We start from the raw sequence: 13,329 nt of genomic DNA, 5'->3' as shown, positions 1-13,329 counted from the left end.
AGCATGAGCAAACTCCAAGGCTGGATCTAGACATTTATTTCTTTTTTAAAAGAAAAGTATTTAGTTTTTATGTGTATGAGTGTATTGTCTGCATGCATGTAAGCGCACCCATCTCGTGCAATGCCTGCGGAGGTCAGAAGAGGGCATCAAATTCCCCTGGAACTGGAGTTACAGATGGGTGTTAGCCACCATGTGGGTGCTGGGAATTGAACCCAGGTCTTCTGCAAGGGCAGCCAGTGCTTTTTTTTTAACTGCTGAGCCATCTCTCCAGCCCTAGATCATTCTTTAGATCCATTTCCTCACTTAGCAAGTCAATTTTACTAAGCAGATATCCTAGACACATGTCACCTGAAATTCAAAGTATATTTATATGCATGACACTTGACCAACAACATAAAATTCCACTCCAGATAGCCCTTAGCAATAGCCTTGCATGGGGATTGACTCAGCAATTATTCCCATTCTGGTACTCACAGTGCATCTATAAGCTTTTACTAGTCAGTCCTGTATCTAGGTGACAGATGTAAGTCTGACACAAGTTCAGCGGAGAATGTGTTTTGGCACCTGAGTGATGTGGCCAGGAGGGACACAGGAAAGCTCAAGTGTCCCATCATACCCTGAGGTCATCCATATCCTCAGTACTCCAAAGAATCCTCAGATTAAGTCAGTCTGTAGCCACCCCGACTAGAAAGCTGGTCTAAACAAACTGGCCACTTTTTTTTTTTCATGTGTATGCATGTATTGCCTGCATGTAGGTAAGTGCACTCATGTCATGAAATGCCCGTGAGGACAGAAAAAGCTGTCGGATCCCCTGGAACTGGAGTTACCAACAGTTGTTAGCTGCCATGTGGGTGCCGGAACTTGAACCCAGGTCTTCCACAGGAACAACCAGTGTTCTTCACCACTGAGACATCTCTCCAGACCCCAACAAACTGGCTACTTTTTAAAAACTAGCTTCTTTTAGATTCTGAAATAAGGAAGAAATCAAGAAAACAGGTGGACATACAAAGTAAGATTCCTGTGACAATGCCACTAGAAATGCCTCCCCACTCCCAAAACATTAGACAGCGAAGTCCAAAGAGAATTGTCGGGTGTAGAAACAGAGAAAACCCTGTCCTTGTCCCTCAGAAGAGTCACACCCAAGCCTCCTATAAAACCAAGACAGGTATAAGAAAAAAGTATGACAAATTTATTTAATCAAAGTTTTATGTGACAGAGGAGTCTTTGGACATACCAAAGATCCAGGGAAAACCGTCTCCCTTCTATGCTTAGGTGCCATGAAAAATGAACAAAATAGACATCTGTGTAGAAACATGACTGGACAAAAGGGTAACAGACCAAAGTAGAAACCAATATCCTCCCTCTATTCAGATTCTTCTTGGCCTCCCCCAATCACAATCCTTCCTCCTGAGTATGGACAGGACCCTCCGAAGAGAAGGTCTTCAAGAGAAAGTGACCTTTCTTGTTTTTATGCTGGTTTTTTAAACTATTTTATTATTTTTATTTTATGTGTATGAGTGTATTGCCTGCAGGTACGTGAGTGCACCTGTGTCGTGTAGTCTCTATGGAGGTCAGAAGAGGATCCTCTGGAACTGGAGTTAAGGATGGTTGCTATCTGCCATGTGGGTGCTGGGAACTGAACCCAGATCCTCTGCAAGAGCAGCCAGTGCTCTTAATCATGGAGCAATCTCTCCAGACCCTGATTTTTATGGCTGGTTTTTAGGGAGAAGAGACCCCTTAGTTTCTAAGCACAGAAATGAGGAAGAAGAGTTCTGGCTTTAGGATTCATTTCAAGGGAGATGGGGGCCAGAAGCAAGAAGAACTCAGAGGCTGGATTCAAGAGGACAGGATAAGGTCCCCTTAGCATACCAAAGGCCCATACTTTGGGGTACCCTTTCTGAGTTTCTACAGTCATTCAAATAATATTCCTTCTACTTATACTAATGACAAACTCATCCTCTTCTTTGTTCTTGGAAACAAGAGCTCACTACATAGTCCTGGCTAGTCATTCACTATATAGACCAAGCTAGCCTGGAACTCAGAGATCTGCTTGTGTCTGCCTCTTGCGTGCTTGAATCAAAGGCATGTATCACCAAGCCTGGCCCAATTCCCCTTTTTTCTACTACTAAAACTAAAACCAAAAGAAACAACAACAAACCCTTATCTGCTACCCATGTGAATGACTGAAAATCTATTTCATTTTCTTGACCTAGCATTCAGAACTCTGTCCACGGGGGTCGGAATACCAGGGCATGACCACAGTCTGTTCATGCCGGAGACTAGAGACACTTCCTCTTTCAGTGGTGGGCCCATCAAGGGTTAGCACTAACCTACGTACGTGTACATTCTTTGTCACAGTAGTTCTCAAAGCTCCTAGGCCACTACACAACTCTGCAATCCTACACTGCACTCTCTCAGGACTTTCATGCCAGTGCATTTGTGTCCTCTGCGCCTTCACACATCTTATGAAAGTCTCTTTTAGCTGAAGGTCAGCGTCATGAACAGAGTATAAAATAAGAGTCCCCAGAAGCCTTTTACACTACTAGGCTGGGCCCTACAAAACAGCTAGGTACTTCCTCATTTCAAACAACAGAAGTTTTTTTTTTTTTTATTCTATAGCATTTCTCAAAACCTTCATTCACAGGCATCTTCAGCTTTCTTGAAGCAAGTTGTAACTTTCTGAATCATATTTAGAAAACAGATTCAGTGGAATACTGTCTCCACAGCAGTTCTGTCTGCCTCACCCTCTATAACTCCAGGAAAGAGCATTTGGGTTAGAGGTTCTGAATTACATTTTTAATGGCAGTATAGACTTCTTGCGCCAATATGTTTTCCAGAATTGTCCAGTAACAATAGCTATCTTTTTTTTACTTGAAACTTTCAATATCTGCTTTCTAAAAAAAAAAAAATCTATGTTCTAGGCAGAGTGGTAGCTAACTTAATCCCCTTGAACTTCAACAAAGTATTGAATGTACCTTACATTTCACAGCTACCTGCCTCATTCTTTTTTCTTTAATGTTCAGAATTAAGTTCCCAAGCTCTCTCATTAAGATAAATGAAAACTTCAAAAAGAGAAGTGAAGAACTGTAATTAGTGCTAAGCATCTCAGTCTCTATCACTACGTTCCTGTTTTCTATTCTACCCCAGGTACACATCTGTCATTTTTTTCCCATCTGCTTACATGGTCTGCAATGAAAGAATACAAACATAGCATGCTATCTCTGTTCCTCTTTCTGACGCACCCCCTGGCCCCTCCCACTCTGGTCATAAATTCCACATACTGATAAATATATTTTTGGTGTTCAGAAACCAATGCCTCTCCTCACAGGTCTTTACTTTTTGCATAAATATGTAGCTTTTCAACACTAGATTCTAATTTCCACACTCATCCTCACAAGCTTCTGTGACATCTAAACACACATTAATTCCTTGTAATAAACCTGGCTCATCTTATTACCCATTTTCTACACATCTGCCTGACTAAATAGTATTTCTAGTTCCTGACTGCATTATCTTCTCTTGCAAATTACCGGTACCTTCCTAACTAAACCAATTTCACTATTTCAGCTGGGTTTTATAGTCCTTCCCCTCCAAGGTAACTTTAACACTTTCCTTCATTCAGCAAGGACTAAATTCCCTCTCACTGTGTGCTATGCAGTCACTTCTAACAAAACAGCTCAGATACCCAAATCCTTCTCATTGACACCCCTAAGAAGCCTGATCTTTCTAATTTCAGGTCTCCACCACCTATGCGAAGAAAAGTAGAACTATCACCAAGGCTCTGAAAGCCTTTCGGTTTTCTCACTCACCAAGAGTACAGTGGGCTAAGTGATAAGGCACAGCTGGGGAACTCTGCCCAGCATAGGGCCCTAGGTGCAATTCTCAGTGTACACATACACATACACACACACACACACACACACACACACACACACACACACACACACAAAGCCATAGCTCAGGAGCTTATAGACTTGAGGAAGTAAAGAAGGGAGTAGTTTGAAGGAACAAGCAACAGACAAGCAAAAGCAAACAAAAAATTAGGATGAGTGCCTAGTAATCATTATCGAGAGCTCCCACTTCAGTGTTCACACAATTACCTGGGACTCTTGTTAAATTCAGATTCTGATATGGACCTGGGACAGAGCCTGTGATTTTGCTTGCCTAGCAAGCTCCAGGCATGACCATACTGCTGGCCTTTGAGTACTAAGATTCTAGCATCATATAAGCCAGACTTCCATCATTCCAGAGCCATTTTAAATTTCAGAGGGGCCATATAAATAAGTACTGTCCAGGAGTCCAGATGCCTTGGATTTAAAACAGCATCAGTCTGTCACAGTGGACAAAGGGCTGAACTTGGGTCAGAGAACTATGCTAGCTTTAGCCCTGTCATGTGTTAGTTTGTTGTCTTTGTAACTAATACCTGATAGGAACAACCTAACAGGACGAAAGACTTGTTTTGGCTTATAGTTTCAGTTTTCAGTTTAGCATGGTGGGAGGGCATCAAGTAAGCAGTAGCTGACATCAACACAGAGGAAGCTGAGAGAGAATGTCTATGCTAACAGGCTCTTTCCCTTTCCCCTTCTATTCCATATTGGCCCAGAGTCTACAGGATGGTGCTACTCACATTCCAGGTGCATCTTGCCCTACCCTTACTTTATCACTTCAGACAACCTGGGGTACTTTGCTAATCTCCATAGCTGCTTCTCAATGTAGGCAAGGAGACAAGGCTGGCATTCACAGGGATTAGCTACATGACCTCAGTCAAATCACTTAGACCTTCAGTTCTCTGACAAGATGACCTTCCTGACCAGTGAGTTAATACATGAACTAAGTAAATCGGGTTTAAAGAAATCAGCAGGAACTCATTTCAGGTATTATGAAAGTCCAGGTGGCTAGAGAAACAATCACATGATATTCTGAAGCTCCTGGAAAAGATTACTAAAAACTCTTTCCACATGTTTGGTTGACGTGGTGAATAAATAGGGAAGTCTTAGAAGTGAGAATCAAAGTGAATACGGGGTGCATGCCTGAGTGCCAGCAATCCAGGAACCAAGCAGGAGGAGCACGGATCCAAGGCTGCATGCCTGAGTGCTGGCAAGCCAGGAACCAAGCAGGAGGAGCACGGATCCAAGGCCGCATGCCTGAGTGCCAGCAATCCAGGAACCAAACAGGAGGGGCACGAATCCAAGGCCCACCTGGGCTACAATAGTGAGCCTGGGACCAGCCTGAGCTATAGAAGGAGAGCCTGTCTCAAAGAAAGGAAAAATAAGTATAAAGTTTAAGTTCCGAATGTTGGGAGGCTTTGGAACAGCATTCTCCCCAGAGCTTTGCCCAAATCTCACCAAGCAGACACTCTGAATTTATGGGAAAATTCTGAAGGCACAGTATAATAAAACCCAAAACAAGTCATGGAGCTTTCTCTTCCTACTCAAGTAGGAACAAATATATTTTTTGGGGGGGGGTATACCTTAAATTTAGGCCTAGAAGAATTTTCAGCGAAAAACTTCCAAACTGTAAGAGATCACACACACAAAAAAAATTCATGAACTGCACAATTCCTAGCAACAAGCTACTCAATCAAACCTGTAAAGGCCGCTGGTATTTTGTATTCTGCATCAGATTTCTCCACAGGTAACTGAATTAAATAAAATGGCCAGGTAGTTATTAAAAACGAACCAACTAGTGGGACATGACAGACAGATGTTCTGAAACTCCTGGAAAAAGTACTAAAAAATCTTTTCAAACATTTGGCTGAGGCAGGAAGATCAAAAGTTCAAGATCAGCCTGGGCAAAACTCTACCTTAAAGATGAAAAAAACAAACAAACAGACAAACAAAAAACCAACTAGAGCCAGGCGTGCTTGTGGTGGTGGTGGTGGTGGTGGTGGTGGCGGCGTATGCCTTTAGTACCAGCAGAGGCAGCTGGTCTCTGTGAAATTGAGTCCAGAAGCTTGATCTACAAAGCGAGTCTCCCAGGCCAGCTGTGACAGCAGGTAGACTCTGTCTCAAAAAGACCAAAAAAGAAAGAAAGAAAGAAAATGAAGAGATGCTTCTAGACACCCAGAAAGAAAGAAAGAAAGAAAGAAAGAAAGAAAGAAAGAGAGAGGGGGGGACGGACAGAGGGAGGGAGGGACGGAGGGAAAAAAATGAACTAAAACTAGAAACTTTAAAAATTGAAATTTGAAACCTAATGGGTTAAACAGAAAATTGGACCTCCATAAAGATAGTCAGCAAACTATACATTCATATAACCCACAATAGTTTTCCCAAGGTCCCCACAGTGTCAGAGAAGGTAGTAAGAAGAATGATTCGCTTCAGATGTTAAAAGTAAATCTTAAAATTTCAAGTGTAAGCACCAAGAGAAAAAGAGAATTAGCATCTGTAACCTCATATGCCACAGAGAAATGAAGTTGATAAGCACTAAAGAAGCAAAAGAAATGAAGGAGAAAGCCCGCACACTTTTGATCCCAGCAGAGGCAGGTGGATCTCTGTGAACAGCTCAATTTTAGAAGTATCGGTTTATTGAAGAAGAAAATGTGACTTCCTGAGACGCTGCCCAGACCCCAGCTACAGCTTTGTGTTTAAGGCAATCAATCCTGCTCACCCATAAGATTTGGATCCCTGAGCCCTGGTCATGCCAGAGAAAGTGCTGGTGCTTCCTTAAACAGGAGCAGGGATACAACAAATCCTACGTCTCTCCTGCCAAATCTTACAAACTTAGTCCCTAGTCAAGTCAGTGGAGGGCAAGGACAACCCACAGCCACAAATGCTGGGCTCTACCGGATGAACCAAGGTTCTACCACAGCAGGATCTATTGCATCTTGGCCCCTTGTGATTGCCGGGTCCACACTTCTCCTGAAGTGACACAGGTGCTCAGGAAGGCAGGCCATACCTGCACCGGACCTTTTCCCTGCCAGTGGTGACATCATCTGATAATGCTCCAGCAAGTCTGGGGTGTATGTCCTGGCCATCTGCTTTTGTTTACACAGTCTTCAAAATATAAGGGAATGATACACCTAGCAGGACTGTATTCAGAACAGTGCAAAACAAGAACATGTTTAGGGGGGCTGGAGAGATGGTTCAGGGCTTAGGAGTACTTGCAGAGGACCGGGGTTCGGTTCCTGGTTACCAGGGATCCAACACCCTCTTCTGGCTTCCTTGAACACTGGGCACACTCGCGGCACTCAGACATATGTGCATGCAAAATACCCATACCCATAAAAAATCCTTTTTTAAAATGATACGTTTTGACACTTAAAAACAAAGCCAGTTTACCATTGTCAAACACTACTCAGAGGAATTTAAGAGGATATTAAGAAAGGAAATTTTCATAAGGAGGATGTGACAGAAGAGAAGAAATGCTCATCAAAGACAGTGGCAAATATGCACATAAAACCACACAGCATTAATCAGCCAATCATAATGCCCAATGTGTAGATTTAACTGGACAACAGCAGGCTATAATTCAGCACAGAAAACAAGAGTTAGTTTTCCCAAGGTCTCCACAGTGTTAGAGAGGGTAGTAAAAACAATGGCTAGCTTCAGATGTTCAATTAAATCTTAAAATTTCAAGTGTAAGCACCAAGAAAAACATTGAATCAGAATTAGCGTATGTAACCTCATACCCTGCGGGGAAAACTGAGAGCAAAGGACTTCAATTCAAGGGAAGAGGGACAAGGAGAAAGAATAAAGGAACAAAGTAAAACAGCACAAATAAACCCAAACATGTTTGTAAGGTTTGCCAAGACAAAAATTATCAAAATGAACTATTATAAAGTTCAATGATAAGAGGCTGGCCAGATGGCTGGGGCCTGAAGACCTTAGTTTAATCTCTTGGTGGAAAGAGATAACCAACCTCCCCATGCTCATGACTATTCACATGTACACAAATGCACAAAAGAAGTAAACAAAATGTAATTTTTAAAAGTTTAAAAGTTCAATAATAAACCATTCACAAAAAGCACACCTAAAACTTAACATCATGGGAAAATTCTATATAGTAAAAATAACCTGCAAAGAAACATTGATATAGCTATATTAATATCAGACAGAATTTTTAAAAAGTTACTAAAATGTTATTAAATGTTCATAAAAGATTCACATTATAAAAAAGACCATAATTCCAAGCTACTCAAAAAAGCACAAGCTAAAAATAAAAAACGGGATTAGGAATACTAGTTGGTGATAGACGACTTGCCTAGCATCTGTAAGTCCCTGTACAATTCCCAGCACCACAAAAAAATGAATAAATGAGAGTAAATGACAAAAAGACAACCTTCAAGTATCTATGAACAGGAAATGGTAGGACATTTTCTAAACATGGTGGAAAAAGTTGAAATCACAGTGGTATTTCAGAAGAAAGCACACCAGGATGTTGTAGAATGCTTGCCTACCATGCGTGTGGCCTTGTGTTCAATCCCCAATACAGCAACAATAACAAAAAAGGAAAGTATGAAAATACCATTGTACCATTGTTAATTATCATGCTGGGCATAATGTATGCTTGTAATCACAGCACTTGGGAGGTTGCGGGGGCGGGGGGGGGTCAAGAATTCAGGGCTTGCCTGGATTACAGGCAACTCTGCCTCATAGAAGACAAGGGGAAAAAGGAAGGGATAGGGAAGAGGGAAGGAAAAAGTAATGCAAAGAAAAGAAACTACAACTAAGTACTGAATTCCTGAAGTGACCATTCCTATTTTACATCACACTTTAAAAGATATTTTTGATGAAAATCATACAGCAAACACTCAAATTCCACTATCGGTAGATCCCTGTGCCTTCTTAATAGTAGCCATTTTGTAATAAGCTAATAAATTAATTTGAGATGATAAAGGCATTTGGGTAAAGCCAATGTAAACTCCAAGTTCATTCAAAAATATCTGTAACATTTATTTCCCTCTCACTACTTTTCATACGGAAAAAATGAACTGATTTCCTTTAAGGTAGACTCCACAAGGTAGATTCTTGTGATCCCCTAACACTCTGACTGAGTACTGATCCTACAATTTATCTCCTTTTTCAATACCTGGTATATCCTACTAAAAGGTATTAAAAACTGGAGCGATCCACATAAGAAATGAAAGATGAAACTGGAGAATCACAAATCATCTGGGCTTCTCAACAAGTATTTTTTATTTAAAAAATACAAATTCAATTGATTCACAAAATATTGAGTAAAAGAAATTTAATATTAGCATAATATCCATAGACTGTCTAAAGCAAAGCTGAAGTTTCTGGAATGTCTGTAAAATTACTGTAACACGTAGGCATGCAAAGGAAATGAAGAAGTACTTATGTTTTAGCCTGAAATGACAGTTCACAAACCACAACTAAGTAATTTATTGTATGACATCACAGAAATAGAGCTCTAGCATTCCCTTTAAAGGAACACGGTCCAACTACCTAAATTTCTACATTGCCAAGATGAAAGAGCTCTAGTCCCCTCTACAACTAGATGTGAAGACAAAAAATTTAACAGTCTATTCATAAATCTTAAAACAGAAAAGTCCTAAATTAGAAAAATCCTAGATGGGAACTTGCAGTTCAGCTTCACCTTGCTAAGCCGCTGACCACTTCTGCCATGCCCATCTAGTTCAAGGAACATACGTGAATTGTCTTTTTAATTTTTTTCACTTGCTTTCATCAACATCTAATCTTTTTTTTTTTTTTTTTTTTTTTTTTTTTTGAAACAGGGTCTCCCTCCAGCCCCAGCTGGCTTGGAACTTGCTATGTAGACCAGATGACAGAGATCCATACCTGCCCCTGCAGCCCCAGTGCCAAGATTAAAGGCTTGCATCACCACGCCTGGCAGAACATTTTTCAATAACTAGTAAAATCAATGTGGCTCCTGCCATCAAAATCCAATGGATACTAGAGCACTTTATTTGAACGATTAAGCATCTACTTGCTTTCTAATCCTTGTTTTCATAAACATCACTAATAAACGGCACCATTGTACAACTATTCAAATCAGAAATCTGAGTACAGGTTTAGTAAATAAGTAGAATATGGTTTAGTACATAAGAATATAGGATGTTCAGTTAAACTTGAATTTCAGATAAACAATATACTTAGTCTATACTAATTTTTTTAGTATAAAAATGCCTCAAAACTGCACAAGGCATACACAGGCTAAAAATGATTTATATTTATCTGAAGTTAAAATTAACTGGGTGTCTTATATTGTGCAATCCTAATGGGATTCTTTCTCTGTCCCTTCTTAAACGTGATATACAATATACCAAGACCTGTCACACCCACTTCATTAAAACATGTAGGGTCTATGTACTTATTGCCATTTATTTTCTCATCACTGTGATCTCAACCACCAATACAAGAGTCTCCGCTCTACTTTTGTAGAAAATACAACTTAATCTAAATGCAGCTGAATCAACCAGAGAAATAAATGCTAAGTTTTTATTTCTCTTGGGTCACTATTTGGAAGCAGTAGAACCTGTAGAATCTAAAATCCCTAACAGTCTGGGAGCTCACAGAGGGGAGGCCCCTAGCTGGAAACCTCTGAAACCATCCCTGAAGTTTCCCAAGGAAAGTAACAGTCCTCTCAGATATGCTGGAGCCAAGGACCTGCAGGAATCTTGCTAATTTGTGCTTATTGTTTCCAAGGGATAAGACAAGAAATACACATGTAGCGATGGTAAATTAAAAGTTGGTCTTTTTTAATGAATTCTGATTGATGAAAAGAATCTGCTTGATTCCAGTTTACACCTCTCTGTCTAAGCGGTTCCTATAAAACAGATGTTCTGTGGATAACACTACAAAAATTGCAAAGCCATGAAACAGAGCATTACAGATTTAGTGTGGTCAAAGGTAGAATTCAAATACCAGGTCTGAGGCTCACATCTTTTCACCCATAAATGTTTGGGCTGTGAGAACTTACTGTGGAGAACTGTGCGCCTAAACACATTATTGTTCGATCAATTAATATTAACAAACAGCTTCTACATGGACAGCAGTTTCCCCTGACATTACAGAGCTATATAAGCTAACCATCCAAAAAACAAGTAGATCTAAAAACAACTCCCCATTTTTCCTGTGCATCGGTGAAGCCACAGGATTTCTTCATAGTCCTAGAATATGACAGCAATTCAAGTGTTTCTAAACCCTTAAAACTTTAACGTGAATGCTCTTGTACTTAATAAGGAGCACCAACAAGTCTTCACAAGTTGTTGACGCCAGACATTTCAGATTACAGAGAAATGGCTGTTGGGGCGAAAGGTGGAGGCGGGTCGCAGTGAAGACTGCAAGACCAGGGCGGAGGAAGTCTGCACTTGGTTTCTGTGCCCGACTACCGTCCTCAACCTGCCCGTCCCGCAGCACTGCGCAGCGACGGCGGCTTCCACTGCACAACCTGCACTTGTAAAACGACGTAGGCCGCATCCCAGGTGACACCTGGGCGGAACCACACAAGGTGTGTGTGGGGGTCCCCAAAACGGCACCGGGAAGGGCGTGCGGCGGAAGTGTGCTTCTTGGAAGGCTTGTCTCCGGGGACTGGGGACCTACATCGCTACTCGCGGCGGGAGCCCGGCGGCTTCCCGGGACGCGGCGGTGAGACCCCGGCGGCTTCCCGCGCTTAAGCGGTGGGACCCAGGCGGCTTCCCGGGACGCAGTGGGGCCGGGCGGCTTCTTGAGACGCGGTGGGACCCCGGCGGCTTCCCGCGCTCACACGGTGGGACCCGGGCAGCTTCCCGGGACGCGGTGGGACACCGGCGGCTTCCCGCGCTTAAGCGGTGGGACCCGGGCGGCTTCCGGGGACGCGGTAGAACCCGGGTGGCTTCCCGCGCTCACGCGGTGGGACCCCGACCTCCCCCGAAGCTCCCGGCGGCTTCCGTCCGCGGTCTGAGCCCCCACCAGTCGGCGAACGCCGCTCACTGCCGAGGCCCGGAGGAGACCGCCCGGCGGCCTTCCGGAGAGCGCCTTCAGCCCGGGCTCGGCCGCGCGCCGGCGCCCCAGGTCTCTGCCCGCCGGCCTCCCCCGCCCTGCGCACCTCTCTTTGGAGTAGAACTGTAGCTGCTGTTCGCGCTGCTTCTTCCGGATGAACGCCATGGAGGCCCGAGGGCCGCAGGCCGGCGCCCAGTCCCCAGCAGTCCCGAGCGGCCGGGAAGGCGGACGGCCCTGAGCGCGCGGCCGCGGGCCTGGCTTCCCGAGCGAGCGGCGCCGCTGGGCGGCCGACAGCCGACGCTGCGCCCCAGGGCCCGCCGCGTCCCGGCCGCCTCACCGCCGCATCCTGGCGTGGGGACTCCGGCGACGCCGTGACTCAGGCCGGAGGAGGGGCGCGCGGTGACCCGAGGAGACGCGGCCCGCCCGGAGGCTCTGCTAGGACTCAGTCCACGGAGCCCTGTATGACTAAGCACTGCATTGCTGCTGCATTTCAATACTGGACACTCGAAAACCTGTGCCTGTCCATGAACCCCCGAGTTGTTGGCCGCAAGGATTTAGCAAGGAATAGCAATGTTGGGGCTTTCAATCCAAATTTTAAATTAATGAAATAAGTCATGGCCCTACTTTATCTTTTTAATAACAGTTTTAATACTACTTTAGTAGTATGTCATTCAATGTTTTTTTAGTAATCGTCACGCATTTTAGGATATTATCATCTCAAAAAGAAATGTTAGCCTTTTAGCCATCGCTATCCCTAACTGCCTCTCCCCAAACCGTTTCCCTAGAAACTACTTTCTGAATTTACCTAGTCTGGACATTTCAAATAAAGGTAGGCATACAACATGTGGTCTTTGTGTCTGCCTTCTTTCCCAAAGCATAATGCTTTCCCCGTTCATCTCAGCTGTAGCCTAAGTCAACATTCTTTTTATCACAGGAGTAGATTGGGTGACTGCTGCATTTCGGTTAGTATATTCAGCAGTTGCGCCACAAGTCAGCCTCCATCTTTTGGCTATTAATTATGCAGCTACAAGCATTCATGTACCAGTTTTTCTATATTCATGTGTCTACTTCTGTTGAATGAGGCTGAAATTAAGGAGTGGAGTTCCCGGACCATCTGGTAGCTCCATCTCTAAACCTTGAAAAACTGCCATACTGTTTTCCAAAGTAGCTGCACCATTTATAAGGCAGAGTTGCTTACCTTTGAGGGACTCTTGGGTAACAATCCTCTTTTGGTATGTACACTATTGTCTTCTTAAGGACCAGGTTCTGCAGGGTTAAATTTTTTTTTTTTTTTAAATCGAGGTGGAGGTAGCAGTGGGTCTCAGCTGTTCCTAGGAAGTGTCAGATCTCTGAGAGGAAAGGAGGGTGGGGGGATAAAATCTAGAGGCTCAGCAGTTAAGAGCATTAGCTGCTCTTGCAGAGGACCGGG

The 13,329-nt window shown here is 43.3% G+C and overlaps 1 protein-coding gene across 1 annotated transcript in view; it reads right to left on the bottom strand.

The window, feature by feature from the left end:
- The window catches only part of Nsmaf (neutral sphingomyelinase activation associated factor), a 63,185-nt gene extending 50,433 nt beyond the window's left edge, over positions 1-12,752 (bottom strand). The window contains exon 1 of the mRNA XM_008832095.2: positions 12,007-12,752. Coding sequence (XP_008830317.1) covers positions 12,007-12,065 — 59 coding nt within the window. The 5' untranslated portion in view covers positions 12,066-12,752. The remainder of the gene's footprint in view (positions 1-12,006) is intronic.
- Positions 12,753-13,329: the final 577 nt, after the last annotated feature.

Source organism: Nannospalax galili, unplaced genomic scaffold (assembly GCF_000622305.1).
Source record: "Nannospalax galili isolate Female #2095 unplaced genomic scaffold, S.galili_v1.0 scaffold796, whole genome shotgun sequence".
Classification (NCBI taxonomy): Eukaryota; Metazoa; Chordata; class Mammalia; order Rodentia; family Spalacidae; genus Nannospalax; species Nannospalax galili.
The sequence above is the reverse complement of the archived record's forward strand: the minus strand, read 5'-3'. Positions and strand labels throughout refer to the sequence as shown.